The sequence below is a fragment of the Crocuta crocuta genome, unplaced genomic scaffold (assembly GCF_008692635.1).
Source record: "Crocuta crocuta isolate KB4526 unplaced genomic scaffold, BGI_CrCroc_1.0 scaffold231, whole genome shotgun sequence".
NCBI lineage: Eukaryota > Metazoa > Chordata > Mammalia > Carnivora > Hyaenidae > Crocuta > Crocuta crocuta.
This window is the reverse complement of record NW_027528357.1, coordinates 6,522,314-6,538,282: the sequence shown is the minus strand read 5'-3', so window position 1 is coordinate 6,538,282 and position 15,969 is coordinate 6,522,314. Positions and strand designations below refer to the sequence as shown.

Below are 15,969 nucleotides of genomic sequence, written 5' to 3'. Positions count from 1 at the left end.
ATAGATGTGTAGTAGTTGAGCTATAACAAGCAGTAGAAACAGTGAAAATTACATAAACTCAGACATAATTAAACTATTTGAAGGGAGTAAAGATTTTATTTATTTATTATTATTTTTTAATGTTTATTTATTTTCTGACAGAAACAGAGACAGAGACAGAATTCGAGCAAGGGAGGGCTGGAGAGAGAGGGAGACACAGAATCTGAAGCAGGCTCTGGGTCCTGAACTGTCAGCACAGAGCCCGATGTGGGGCTTGAACCCACAAACCGTGAGATCATGACCTAAGCCAAAGTCAGACACTCAACCAACTTAGCCACTCAGGTGCCTTGAGGGGAGTCAAAATTTTAAAAATTCCACCCCAGGGGTGCCTGGGTGGTTCAGTTGGTTAAGTGTCCGACTTCGGCTCAGGTCATGATCTAACCATCTGTGAGTTCAAGCCCCGTGCTGGGCTCTGTGCGGACGGCTCAGAGCCTAGAGCCTGCTTTGGATTCTGTGTCTTTTCCTCTCTTTGCCCTTCTCCCACTCACACTCTATCTCTCTATCAAAAATAAACATTAAAAAAATAAAATTCCATCCCAAATGCATTGTAATATTTAGAATTTATTTCTTTATCTCTTTTTAATTTTTAAAAATACATATTTATTTTTGGGGGAGAGAGAGACAGTGCAAGTGGGGGACAAACAAAGAGAGAGGCAGATACAGAATCCAATGCAGGCTCCAGGCTCCGAGCTGTCAGCATACAACCCCACGTGGGGCTTGAACTCATGAACCATGAGATCACGACCTGAGCTGAAATCGGACACTTAACTGACTGAGCCACCCTGGTGCCCCTATTTATGTATTTTAATAGCTTTTTTCTTTCTTTCTTAAAATTTTTTTTTAATGTTTATTTTTGAGAGAGACAGAGAGACAGAAGACGAGCAGGGGAGGGGCAGAGAGAAAGAGGGAGACACAGAATCCAAAGCAGGCTCCAGGCTCTGAGCTGTCAGCACAGAGCCCAGTGTGGGGCTCGAGCTCATGAACTGCGAGATTATGACCTGAGGTGAAGTCAGATGCCCAACTGACTGAGCCACCCAGGAGTCCCTAGAATGTATTTTTAAACAGTTTCTTTAATATAGAGGTGTCTAATCTTCTGTGAATAAATATCAGTCCTGACAATAAAGTCACACTGATGCAGGAACAGATAGAAAGATGCATGGAGCAGCTATCTCTTCTAACTCATAACTATTCACAGGAGGAACAAGGATATTTTGGATGTGACAAGAGTGATTCAAATATTTGTTGAACATAAGGGTGCATGGTTTGTAATCATCAGGGCTATTCAAGAAATATTTTGATAATCCTTCTGAGACCTTGGGAGGATTATGCTTTTCCACCTACTTTGAAGTTGGGTGTGGCCAAGTGATTTATTTTGCCAATAAAATGTGCTCAATTCAGAAAAGAAGCTTAAAGAGTCCGTATGAAATTGCCCTCTCTCTTGCCATGGCAACAGTGACAAGAATCGTGGAGTTGTCATGAACCTGAGAATTGGAATAAAGAAGTGGAACAGGGATCCCAGCAAACCTACCAGAGACAGGTGACTTGAAAGGAAATAAGCCAGTGAGGTTTGGGACTGACATTATGACCCCCTAGTCTAGCCTAGCATAGGGTTTGCTGTCGAGAAGGCCCACAGTGGCTGATGACAAGGAAGTTGAGATTGGAGGGTGGAAAGATGAGAATGCATGTTATGGCATGGAAGACCACTTGGTAAAACTGCTGTTTGGTCTTATTTAGATAGTGAATCATTATTTAATAATCTTCCACCTCTGGGTGCCTGAGTGGATCAGTCATTAAGCATCAGACTTCAGCTCTGGTCATGATCTCACAGTTCGTGACTTCAAGTTCCACATCGGGTGAACATCGGGTGGGCTCGTGCCCCACTTTGGATGAATACAAGCCCCAGCTGAGCTCCACTTCTCTCTCTCTCTCTCTTTGCCCATTGTAGGATCCTCTCTCTCTCTGCCCTTTGCTTACTTGTGCTCTTCTCCCCCAAATCTTACACTTCCAAGATTGGAAAACAGAATGTTCACAATTTTCACTGTTTGCTGTAGGTAGTACTTGGCAAGATCTGCAAAAAAAGAGATGATCTCACAAACAAAATTGGCCTATTTATTTATTTAAAGTTTATTTATTTTGAGTGGGGGGAGGGAGAAAGAATCCCAAATAGGTTCTGCTCTGTGAGCACAGAGCATGATATGGGGCTCGGTCTCAAGAATCATGAGACCATGACCTGAGATCAAGAGGCAGATATTTAACCGACTGAACCACCTAGGCACCCCAAAATTGGCCCATTTATGAGCAGGATTAAGGAAATGGAGTCCAGAAGTCGAAGAATGTGCAGCATTGAAAGAAGTAATTTTTTTTTCAATCTCATCTGGTAAGAGATTTTGGTTTTGTGTATCATACACAAAATGAAGTGAATCTTAAGGAAAAAAATGTAAATTAAAACTCAGCTGACAGAGACAAAATTAAAGATATTGTTTTCACAGTAATTTCACCGCATTAGAATATCTCAGAAGAAAGTTTGAGTGAAGGGCGAGATACTCAGTAAATTCTTCTAACTCAGGGAGAATAGTAAAAAGGGGCTTTCCCATTAAAGACTACAAATATAGAGCATATTAGACAGTGTGTGTGTGTGTGTGTGTGTGTGTGTGCGCACGCGCCCGCACACACACACGTAAGTGTGAAAAAGAGAGGAAAGATGGAAATAAAAAAAGAAGGAGAAAGCAATCTAAGATGTATACTAGAAAAGAACTGTGGACATGGTCACTGGCAATGGGGTGGATGTAAACGTAAGAAGGTAGCAACGTTTTCTAGGGAATTAATTGCCAAAAGACCCACCAGGCTGGATTAAAAGAGGCTGTAAAAATTAGAGACTTAAAATAACCATTGTTATAACAATAACCCTAAATGTCTACAGACAGGAAAGATACTTAAAAACTCTCCCATTTCCAGGAAGAGCATAGTCTCAGGTTCACTTCAACTATGTCCCAGGAAGATAATGGAAAAAGATAATGAATCTCCCATAAGGCAGCAACAGGGACCATGGGGGACAAAGGACAAGGAACAGAACTAGGGAGGTCCCTAATCAAGGAACACAACCTTGGATAGGCATCCTTCACAACGTCTGTTTGGTGGGATTGCTAAATTGCTATTCTCTTCCCAAATGAAGCTGATTGTGTTGATCCTGTTCCTAATCCATCACTGTGCATGATGTAGTAGGAGACCAGATAATTTGATTTTTTAATTTTGTTTCCGGATTCAGATGAAGAACAAATGAACCTGGTATTGAGATGATTGTCCATCACCCAGAGATCATCACTGAGCTTGATGATTTGGGGTAATCTCCCCTTGCGGGGAGGAGTGCGTGTACTTTGAGAATGGCAGGGAGAGTCCATGGAATATTTAATGTCCAGCAGAACAGATTACAGTGGACACATTGCACTGTTCACCAGATACTTGGATGCTCTTCTTGCTGAACCCTGGTAAGGTTGCACTTCCCTGCCCACTTAAAATGGGGCATGGTCTTGAGACTGAGCATAAATGTGAAATGTCACTTCTCATTGCCAGTGCAAGGCATTGCAGCACATTCTTCCCCCATTGCGTTGATGTCAGAAATACACGTTAAGATGCAGCCCCATATGCCTGGATCCCTAATGACTAATGAACAGATGCTCTCTGCCAACCTGTGTTGGACATGTAGCATGAATGTGAAATAAATTTTTTGTTGAGATTTTGGAGTTGTTTCTTATCACAGCATAATCTAGCCAAATTTTATTCTGAATCAAAGGTGTGTCTTCTTTCTCAATCTTTGATGATAAAAGCAGAAGACTAGATTCAGTCTTTTGGTTTTCTTTGTTTGATTATATGCAACATAGGCTAAAATAGAATAAAAATGTATTAAGGAACAGCTATCTTCCAGATACTGAGCCTAGAGCTTGATTTGTATGATTTGACTTAATTCTCACAATAACTCTAAGAAGCGGGTATAATAATGTTCAATTTGCAGATGAGAAGGATCAAGTGAAAGCAGCATTCCAAGGTCTCAGCCAGCAGATGTCTGGGGGTGTATTTCAGTTTAGATCTACCTGTCCTGAAAGATGTCACTCCGTGGTGTGTGTGTGTGTGTGTGTGTGTGTGTGTGTGTGGTGTTGTTTCATTTTTGATACTGCTTCAAAGACAGAGTGAAAATGTTAAGAAATCTGCATTGAATTATGGTTTTTCCAGTAATATCAAATGCAGATTTTCATAATTTGCAGTTTAGTCCATAAACCAAGACAATATTCTTAACCTCTAGAAGGAGAATATTCATTCAATTAACCTACACTAGTTTTAGTCTCCGAATGAGGTACTATGATAAGTACTTTGGATCCATTTAGATCTTCATGGGTGAAATGGGTCAGCACAGATTAAATCTCACTCATCTGCTTGGGCTCTTGACTAATGGCACTTGTTGGTGAGACAGATTGGTGTGGTACGTGAGGCAGCACTGCTTGACGGAAATACAGAGGCCAGTGTTCTCTTCCTCATTCTGCCACTAAATCATCTTGTGACTCTGGGTATGACACCTTCTCTCTTTCAGTCACTTAAAGTAAAAGCCAAATTTGTGAACCTGCCATGGAAGTGCCTACATGGTCTGGTTTCTGCTAAGGTCTTTTGCCACATGTCATATCTTTCTCCCCTTCACTCTTTGATTTCAGCCATGTATCTTCTTTCCACGGGGTCTCAGTGCTTATTATTAATTTATCATTAACCAACTTGGAACAATCTTCTTTTCACCTCTTTACCTGCCTAACTCTGTCTCATCCTTCAGTTCTTAGCTCACACGCCTCTTCTTTGGTGACATTCTCCAAGAAGGCTAAACTAGATCAGGTCTCTCTATTACAGATCTTATATACTTTTTACGCCTTTATGCTCTTGCTTCAGAACACTATCATATTTTGTTCTTATATATTGGTATCTGGGATTACTGTTATTATTTTCTATACATTAAAAAAAATCTTAGTGTTTATTTTTGAGAGAGACAGAAGAGAGAGAAAGAGAGAGACTGAGAAGGGGAGGGACAGAGAGAGAAGGAGACACAGAATCTGAAGCAGGCTCCAGGCTCTGAGCTGTCAGCACAGAGCCTGACGCAGGGCTTGAATCCACGAACAGTGAGAGCATGGCCTGAGCCGAAGTTGGAAACTCAACCAACTGAGCCACCCAGGCGCCCCGATCTGGGATTACATATTAATGCAGTTCCCCACCACCACCAAAATCTAGGATTGGTGAAGGTGTGATAATATTTGCTTTGACTCAGCACTGTTTTCCCTGTTTTGAGAATAATGCCTGCTGCATAGAAGAGATCAATTACGTTTGCTGAATGAATGAAATTAATGTGTAAAATGAGAGGGTTGGGCAAGGAGTTCATCTAACCTTTTAGTATTCACATTCATTGGCTTGCCAGACTTAGTCTGCAATTTACCTAGGAATGTCACCGAGCAAATTTAAGCAGGCCATGTGATTCATACCTCCTTTCTACCAGACTCGGTAGCAAATACCACAGCTTGTGTGTAAAGAAAGCATCAGAATTATTTGTACACATGCTGTTCTCTGGAGAAAAAGCAATTGCTGTATTCAAGGGAGGTATAAACCAGAAATAAAGTCAACTAGTTTTTCCAGAAACCCAACTTCCTTGAAATACAGTATTTTGGAGTGACCATCACACATATTTTTTTTTTAAAAATCTATGAAAAATCCACTAATGCACTGGTGCATGAATACACTATAGCAAATAATTCAAGATATATAGCAATGTGCAGCCAAGTATCTCAAATTAGAATTGAGCTCATTGAAGGTAAAATTAGATGCTAACAAATTTAAAAAGTCCAAACACAATTCTCTCTCCTTCTTCTTTGTCCAAAGTCATGGAAACAGCCACTCCATGAACTGAAATAAGAAGTTCCAAGCTAAGAGACAACTGCCAGACTATTATAGAAAGTCTTTAGATCACTATGTTTTCACTAACCCTGAAAACAGAAAAGAGAAGGGTATTCATTACTCCTCAGTTCTTGCTTCTTAAACCTATCTTGACAATTCCTTGAAATAGTCCCGTATAATGTGGTTCTTGGTTAACCCTCCAGCCCCACCATATACTTTCCTAGCCTCAGACTCTCCTGTAGATACACAGATTCATTTCAGTTTCTAGATGGCACCAATTCTCTCTTGCCTTTTGGCATTCCCAGTATTAGACCCTCCTACTAAAATACCTCCTCATCGACTTCTTCGCCTTGATAATTCCTACCCATTTTTTTTTCAACTTCACAGAAAGTCACTTTGAGGAAATCTTCTCTAACCTCTCCTCTTGAGATTAAGGGCCCCCTTTGTGTGCTTCCATGGGTCCCTGAGCCCCAATTCTCTTTTCTTTAGCACACTCTGTTGTAATTGCTTCCTTAGGTTCTCAAGAGATTATGTTATCTACATTCGACCCTCCCACCCAGCACAGAGTGTATATTCAATAATTGCTTGTTACATGAAGGAATGAAGTCTATAAATAAGTCTAAATTCTTCCCAGACAGCTTCAGAGTCCGTTTGGAAGCACCTGATTGTTTTTTGAGGTTCTCCTGCAATAGTGTAGAAGTGCACTTCCTACAGAGTCTCCATACCTTCTAGAAATGAAATGAAATAAAGTTGAATAATTTGTGGGGTTTGGATCTAAAGATAATGTAAGTAAAGGGAACCCACAGGTATAAAACCCTCAACTGAATTTACTTTTTATTTCTCGTTAAATAAATAATCGTAAGAAATGATTATTCACTTTTGATTAACTTGACTTTCCTCCAACATATCCTTGAAGAACAGAAATTAACCAAAGTCAAGAAACAGAAGGGCTAAGGAAAGACGTCCAGGGGGAAAGTATTAATATGCAGGTTTATGATTTTCTGAATAATCAGCAATTATTGGATATTGTATATGATCAAACCTATGTTTATCTTTTGGAACTGAAGTTCAATGTCTTTTATAAACTTTGTTTTCTTGGTACTATTTCTTCAACCTTTATGGAGAGTATATTTAGCCTCTGATCTTTGTGACTCTACTAAAAGAAATGGCTGAAACCCTGCCCAGGGCCCCTCCTGTGTGGATGGGATCGCATTCAGTGTCCTCCAGGGATTAGAGAAGACAACCCAGGAAGCCCTGGCGCAACGGGTTCTCTTACTTCTTGTGACTAAAGAAATATAAGGTCCCAAAGCCTTGCACTACCAGGTAGAGGACAGAGCTGCAAATCAACTGAAAGGGAAGGGGCGGAACAGGTATTTTCTCCTACTTCTGACAAAGGGAACCGAGGTGGCCGAACTAAGGAAGAAGCCTTGCTAACCTATTTCTTCTAACTTTCGTTTGAACATTATGAAAGGGGAATCATCTCTGACACATGGAAGTACAGATCTTTGTTCTGAACTCCTTTCCTTCTCATTGCTCACAGAAAGCAGTAACAGTCACCTAATAAGTAGATTCTCTCATCTGAAATGTAGGAAAAAGGAAGTCAGTCCCCAGGAAACACCTTTCCCCATCAGTGAAGGATGTGGCCAACGGAGAAGACAAATAAAATAGACGGCTCCTTAGTGCTGTTTCTAGGGATGGGGGTGGGGAATGTAAACCACTTCTATGTGCGGACTTCATAAAAACTTTGATCTGCAAGCAAGGTACTGTCCAAAGCATAGAGTAGCCACAGGAATTATTTTGTGTGATCTTTGCACCAAGGATTTGGGGCCTGCAAAGAACAGGAGGCATTTTTTTTTTTTTTGCACTGGCCATTTTAGTATTCATGTCTCCTGTACTGCTTTCTAATAAGTTAAAAATGAAACGGGAGACTGCGTGCAGGAGTGAGAAATGCGGGAAGAGCAGAACTGTAAAATAAAAATGAACGAAAGTGCATCTCAACTTCCCGTCCGTTATTAACACTCAAGAGGACAACAACGCCAATTTTACTGTTACTACTTAACATTTCGCACTGACAAAAGGATGTTACAGTCATTTTTGCATGTTATTTCTCGATACTTTTCTAAGAGAGACCACCGAGCTCTGACACCATTCTCAACATTCATTATATAATGCTACATTAAATGATTTTTCCGAGGAGGAGGATAAAAACGCAATCTGTGCCAGCATGTTCCCAAAAACAGTCTTTTCAGCGAGAACAATTGTTCCCTTTGCTGTTCAGGTAGACAAGACTGGCTGATGCTTGGATTTTGTTTTCTTTATGTTCTATAGGTCCACTCTCTCACTTTTATTCACCTCTCCTCCATTTGATTTATTATTATTTGTGTACCCCTTAAATTGTGATCCTAAAGCTTAATATAACAGGGTGAGAAAAGAGAGAAGATGACTGCCTTTCCTTTCATTCTTCTTTGTTACAGAATTCCTGTAAGCCGTGTGGCTCCCATACGGTGACCATGCCCCTCTCTGGGGAATGGCATCTTTCTCAAAGGAGCGTGTTTGCGAGACAGGCTGAGAGATGTGTGCTCGAGTCAAGTGGACGAAAGAGTCTATGATTCAGAGGCTCTGGTTGACCTCGAGTTTTAGGTGTTTGCTAGCTCAGCTTACTTGTTAGTTTGTATGGAGACAGCCATTTAATAAATGAGCAGACCCCAACCAGGCACCGTCTCCTAGCCTTACTTAGCGTCTTTGTCTTCCTGCCAGAAACTTTAGCAGTTCTTCTGGGTCAAAATAATGTCAATGGGAAGCTCTGAAATCCCTAATGCTTCGTTGGATTTGGGGGAGAATGTGGATTTCTTTTATTTTTAATTCAAGTGAGAAAAATTTCTTCCTTTATTGTTAGATGGCCCAAACAGCGTGGAAATCTGTCAGTGACCTGACTTATTTATTAATTAAATAAGATGCCTGAATTAAAAAATACAGTCCAAGAGCAGAGATCATTTAGGTATGCTGTCTATATCTCTCCAACAAACCTGAAAAATATGCCTTCACTTGGGGCCATGTGGTCACAGCCCAACAGGTAATAAACTCTATTTTTTAAAGTATAGGTCCCAGTGAAATGAAGAGTGTAAGTGGAGTAGACATTTATTTCAGAGCTAGAAGCGTGCCTGACTATAGAAAAAAGGTGCAAGGTCTTTGAGTATGTTCCCATTGTAAGAAGTCTATACATTAATATCTTTGTTTCCTTCCATTTCAAACCTGGTGAATGGGTGATAGGTACCCATTTATCTTTACTTCTTAGTCTGTGAATTACCACATCCAACATATGCAAACCATGGAAAACAGGCTCCTGACTCGGGGACAGGGGGTCCAAGTGTTGTGTCTGTGGTGTTGTAATTTGTCTCCCCTTTGCATGGAGGGTCTGAGTTGACCGATACCTGTAGGGCACAAAGCTATACACAATCTTTGTGCTAATATTGGTAGTGGTGTTACAATAATAGTCATAATAGCTTCAATTTGTGGAGCTCATGCGATGTGTTAGATGACTTTTAAACACATCTTTATCCTAAAAATATTCAAATGGTGCTGACAAAATGAAGAAGCCAGGAACTGGAACATTTACATGCCTTGCTCAAGGTCATAGACACTCAAGGTTTGAATCAGGTCTGACAGATTCAAGTTCATGCCTTCTTACCACATCCTTCTAGGTAGAGTTAAATCTGGCAACGCAAAAAATTTGAGCAGGGTGACCACATGTTTCAATGTATACCTATTGCTCCACCATAATCAAAGGGTCCCCATTTCACGCTCTAAAATGTCCCAGTTTGGAGAATAAATTGGATGATCACTGTCTCCAAACAAGGTTTAACATGAACATAAGACTTTTCTTAGGTATTACTCATGATGCTTCAGGGAACCTTTCTGCCTTTAATGAAAGGCTTCAAAGCAATAACAAATTGGACCTGGCCTGGCGTATCTGGGAAAAACAGACGTTTTTGTGAAGGAATATCACTTATTGCTTGAGTGTACTCTTACCTGTCTGTCTCTGTCGGTCAAGAATATTTGTCTTTCCTTCTCCTTGCCTCCCCCTCATATCCGTCTTATTCTGCGTAGGCATTCTATACTGATCAAGTGTCAGGTCATTGATTCTTTGGTTTTACTTTAAAAATACAGGTTGGTCACTCATTGAGATGTTTGACTCAGTATTAACAGTGCTTTTGTTAAAACGAGAATAAAAAAACATTTCAAGACACCTCTTAACTTCTTTTTCTTTCTTCCTTCTCCTTAAGCTTGCTGCTATCATTCCCCCCACTTCTTTACCACAGCCGTGGTGGATAGGTGTCCAGGGAGCTTCCTAGTTGTAGACCCCGGACAATGCTACTGGCAGTTTCGCTGGGGTAAGCCAGATCCGAAACGTATTATTTCAAGCACCACCTCACATGTCTGTGCTCCTCTTCTGATCTTATGGGCAAACTATTGTCCTGTTTCTATTATTTTCAAGGGCTTTTAGGAAGACGAAAGGAACGGACTTTTTTTTTAAGCTGATAAAATATATAATGGCTTCAAAGACACAATGCTATAAGAAAATCTAACTTTCTTTTTTGTCGGTTTTAAATGTATGGCTTTGATTTATGGATCAAAATTACTCATTTATTATTTTATCTATACAGCTCTGGGCAATTTTGACAGTTAAAATTTAGTTTTATTGACCAGTGCAGCCACTGTACCCACGAGGGGCCTGGTGCACACAGCCTGCTGCACTCAAGAAATGATGATTTTTGATTCCATGAGTGAGTCAGATTGGGGATCATAACCGATATAACAATAAGTTCCAAATCTCAGTGCCCAAGGCAAGAGTTTTGCTGTAAAACACAATCACCCTGGTAGGAGGGGAGGAAGAGCATCGTGGGCAGAAGTCTGCAAGCACAATTTAATGCAGCTGGGACAAGCCCCGACTGTCTGTCCATCCCAAATGTGGAGCCACAGAGGGGAGTGTTTCTCTAAGACCCAGTTCCACAGACTAAAGATTAATGAGCAGAAATACCTAAAACGCAAAAGCCATGTTAGTTACATAGACAATGAACGAAACAACCATTGAGAGATGAGAAAACCTAGTGCAATTAACCAAACTTTCACTTTTCAAGAAGCCAAAAAAAAAAAAGAAGAAGAAGAAGAAAGAAAGAACGGAAGAATCTCTTCTGGAACATCTCAGTTACCACCCCCTCTCTCTCACAGAAACACAAACTCGCTCAGTGGTTTTAGGCCAGTTTAATTTAGGCGTATTCCACGACCAAATTGGCCACCTCTGCAATGTTAATTTAGTCTTTTACTCTGAATCCCCTGGGATACATAAACAGACCTCCAAAGGGTAACAAATCAATAAAATGTCTAATTTGATTAACCATGTTTTCAAATCCATCAGGACAGCTCTGTGCAGAAATAAATAGGTGGGTAAATGAATAAAGAAGGGCACTCACTTGTGAGTATTTTCCATGTCTTCTTGTCATCATCATAGTACTGGACCAAATTGCTGGGAAGCCGGTCCGGCCCAGGAGGCAAGCCTCCAACCAGTAACAGCATTTTCTTGTTAGAGCGAATTCTTCACCCAAAACAAAAGAGGAGATGGATAACCACATTATTGTAGAGCCTCTTTAGTGGCAACGAAATCATAACCATCAAAAGAATGTTCCTTGCTTGCAGATTTCTATTTCATTTTTTCCTGTTTCTTTTCCCATTCATGTCTCAACAATTTTTTTTGAACCAAGCAGAAAAATGATCAGAAGAGCAGCATATCCCCATACTCATGGAATAATAAGCTCCCTTTATGCAATTTGTTAGAGGTTCATTCTAGAACGACCTTTTTCTTATATTATCCCTTTAAATCATCACTCTTTACAGCTGAGTACACATGAAATGCTCTGGAGTTGTACTAAGGTTAAGCATTAAAGTTGCATGTCAAAAATCGTATTAGTCAAAATCATTATTATAAGCCATTCTCCACTCAAAGAACCTTGAAAAAATTAAGGTTATGCAGAGAGTTTGTGAGCCAACTCTTTAATCACCCAGGGAACTTCGAATACCAGTTTGGTACAATTAGTAGCACAGGGCTAACTGGGGTAGGTTAACCAGGATCATCAAGGAGACTTTCTATTTGTTTAATTTAGCGGAGACTTCTGCCTTCATCTCCTTCCCAGGGCCCCTCCCTCCCTCCCTCCCTCCCCGGCTTCTCCCGCCCCCACCCCCATCCCTGGGCACCAGTGGCGACACAGCAGCACCAATTGGTAAAAATGAGACTGTGAGGTTGTTTTGAGCCTCCCCAGAGTGGAGCCCTGCCAATGCTTGCCACTGATCCAGCGGCATGAACCTGCTCAACTGTGCAAAGTCACTCTAATTCCCTCCCTCTGTTTTTCTACCTTCTCCCCCAGGGGGCAACCACTGAAAGGAGTGACTACCCACCCATCAAGAGCTGGCAATTCGCTGCTATTAACCGTGACTGTGATTCCCAGTCTGCCTGGCAGTTCCTGAGAACAGGCCTGCAACGTCTCATATGCAGTAAAAGCTATAAGATGCACCCTGGCCGGCACACTCGACCTGATGGATGTGCGATCCTCAGGAAGGGTAATGGATTGAGCACACTTGCGATTGGAGCAGGGAGGGGAGGCCCAGACCCCCACAAGGGGCCTGCTGATTTAACAGTCGCTTTACATATAATTGAACTTTTCATTTACCTGAAAGGCTGAAGGTGGTGGTGGAAGAAACGGAACAACCATGACTGAAGGAAAAAGTCAATAAATACGAAAGGGTTCCCCTTAAATATGATCACAACCCGCGCTGGTGGCTCTGAATCTATTATTACATATTCAGCCTGTCATTCTGATTCAAGGACGCTTGGCAAAGTACGCCCTTGTGGAGAAGCACTGTTTATTGGTTAAGAACCTAACATTCGGAGAGTTAACTTAATACAGTTAATGACATTTCCATGTGAAGGAAGGGAACAAGAGAATTCCTTTAATGAAACTCTGGTGCCATTGAATGCACTGTAAACGCCTCAGTAGAAAAAATACCTTCTGGAGAAACTCTTCTCAGGGAGTCATGGATAGTACATAAGCCATACTTACAGAAGAACGCCTAATGTGACAGCAGCTCGCAATATTAATTTTGTCACAAAGAAAACCCCTCACTTCTTTGAATTCACAATACTTTGGAACTGTACCCATATGCCTTATAGACGTGTAGTTGTGAAACAAAAGCCGAATACGAGAGCAAAGAGCTCCATACTTTGAGGATTGCAGTGATCGGGGTGGTTTGCTAAAGAGGGGTTCTGGGAACTCAGTGTAGTAAGTATTCTGGAATGAGAACATACATAACTGATGCGCTATATCATCTCTTAAATGCATGGTTACAAAACTGTTACAAGATGATTTTCTTCTTGTAGTTTTTTTAGTCCAAATAATCAACCAGCCTGTGAGGAATCAAGATGAGAGCAGATACTCTTTTTTAGATTGCTATCCGTCACCCTGTGTCGATGTTGCTGTTCAACTGGAAGGCACCATTCTGTGATTTTCATGATGTGACATGTCTACCTGCTGCCAGGTTCTGGTAGAGGCAGAGAGACCACTATCGATGGTTAGATGTAAGAGGAAAGGACTCAATGAAGTGGTATGACCAGAGCAATACAAGTAAATTTCTGTTATGATATGTAAATAAAGGTACTCCTTTTAAAGGGGGTTTCATGAATGACAAATGGAGACAAATGAATGGCTTACATTTATTTGTAAGTTTGTTTCATTAATTGATAAAGCCTGCTTCCCTGGACCAATCCACATTGGTGATTTTCAACAGTGATTTAGATGGACCATCTCTGCAGATGAGGAGAGGATCTAGAGTCTTTGTTCTCTCTGCCCAAAGAGCCACCTGCTGCCATCTGTCCTCTGAGAAACTGGCCTGGGACTACCCATCCTAGGCCACTGAATAGCTGGAAAATGGCAACAGCCCTCACTCCCGCCAACAATGACATGATTTAAAGGGCTAGCTAGCATAGCAGCAGTGACATCCACCACAGAAACCAAGATGGATCTCTAAACCATCCAGCCTTCTCAGGGAATGTGATAAGAAATTACATGGAAGGAAAGGAAATCCCACTTACCCTCATGGGCCGCGTGTTTTCTGTGGAGAAGTGTTTTAAGTTCATCATGTACAGCCTTCTTAGTGAGTGAAGACACATTTAAAACCCTGTTTCATTACATTCGTGTCATCATCCATTTCACTTATTATAGCATTGCACTTGGACTATCTTGTTTCTAATGCTTGTTGTCACTTAATTTTCCAAACAAATATCGGTATTATTTAAGTCTAAAGAAAGTTTAAAACTCTACCTTATGCAGGTGAATCACGCAGAAGCCAAAAGTAGGATAAAGCGTGTGAGAAGTAGCAGAGTGCAGAAGGAAGAACACATAGACTAACAAAACACGTTTGAGTGGTTTCTCACCATTTTCTCTATGACTGTCAAAACAGCCATTTTACAGGCAGCTGAGAACGTTCTCATAGTAAAAGTGGCATGAGCTGTGTTGAGACCTGGGCCGTCATATGTTACCAAGCCTATGATCTTTTTAAAATTCAAATTTGTTCTTTTTTTAATTTTTCTTTTACCATAACTTCTGACTAAGACCCAGATGACCTGGATTCTAGGGCTAATTTTGCTGTTGGGCAGAGTAATTTTGTAAAAATTACTTGGCTTTTTGGAACCTCTGTTTTCTCATAATAGATAAATAGTGTCTGACTTGCCTCTTCAAGGGATTGTCATGAAGATTATATAAAATGAAGTGAAAAGTTCTACAGAAACTCTAAGGTAAGTGATTATTAATCTGTAGATGCCGAGAGTACAACGTGGGCTTCATTTCAACAGACCAAGCCCGATTACATAGTTAAGAAAGAAAATTAATATTTTTCACCGAGATTCTTGTTGAGTTTGTGTCTATAAATACAAGCTAATGACGAGAACTTCACTACACAGCTGTTATCTTATGTGTTCTTAGAAAATTATCACTTTAGGGGCGCCTGGGTGGCTTAGCCGGTTAAGCGTCCGACTTTCGCTTGGGTCATGATCTCGCGGTTCGTGGGTTCGAGCCCCGCGTCGGGCTCTGTGCTGACTGCCAGCTCAGAGCCTGGAGCCTGTTTCAGTCTGTGGCTCCCTCTCTCTCTGACCCTCCCCTGCTCACGCTGTCTCTCTCTCTCCTAGAAATAAATAAAAATATTTAAAAAAAAAAAAAAAAGAAAATTATCACTTTAGTTGTACTGGACATCTTTTGAGCCTTGTTATAAGAAAATATACATTTGGACATTACATAAAACTGCACCTTTCTGAATCCAAATAAAGGAGCCTAATAGAGATCACTACATTTCTTACTTCTTTAGAATAAAACAAATGAGAAAAACCATCACATATTTTACTTTGATATAAATGCAACGTCAACTATTCCATTACTCCTAGAAAGTAATACATGTGAATAATTCCTGTGGAAAAGCTTCCATTCTTTTTACAACGTGCAATTATAATAGTGACAATGACAATAATGACAGATAATAATGAATGTGTATTGGATATTGAAACCTCTGATTATCATGCTATTTATTTGATGTGTGTGAACTTCAATTTGAAAACACCATGATAAAAAAGATACCTTGTGATCCAGAAAAGTAAAATGAGAGGGATCTGAATTAACGTGCTGAAGGGGGTTTCAGTTATTCTTTTTTAAATAATTCCGACAGAACCTTACAGGTTTCACTTTAGATTAGTCAAAATCTACAAGTGTTACCCCTTTTGCAGTGACTAGAGTTCCTTCATATGGCTACCTGGTATACTTTTCAGAAGCCATTCACATAAGGAACCAATGTACCCAAAATGAATATGCTGTCTTCAAATTTGTTAATATTTTAAAATACACGTACTCCTTTTTACTCCTCAACTTGGCACCACCCAGACCAAACTAATGTGTTTAAAAGACATGAAATTAGAGA

The 15,969-nt window shown here is 40.5% G+C and overlaps 1 protein-coding gene across 1 annotated transcript in view; it reads right to left on the bottom strand.

Annotated features, from left to right (window-relative positions):
* KLHL14 (kelch like family member 14) overlaps positions 1-15,969 on the bottom strand; it is a 100,096-nt gene that overhangs the window by 60,212 nt on the left and 23,915 nt on the right. Inside the window, exon 2 of the mRNA XM_077753846.1 lies at positions 11,430-11,551. Coding sequence (XP_077609972.1) covers positions 11,430-11,551 — 122 coding nt within the window. The remainder of the gene's footprint in view (positions 1-11,429; positions 11,552-15,969) is intronic.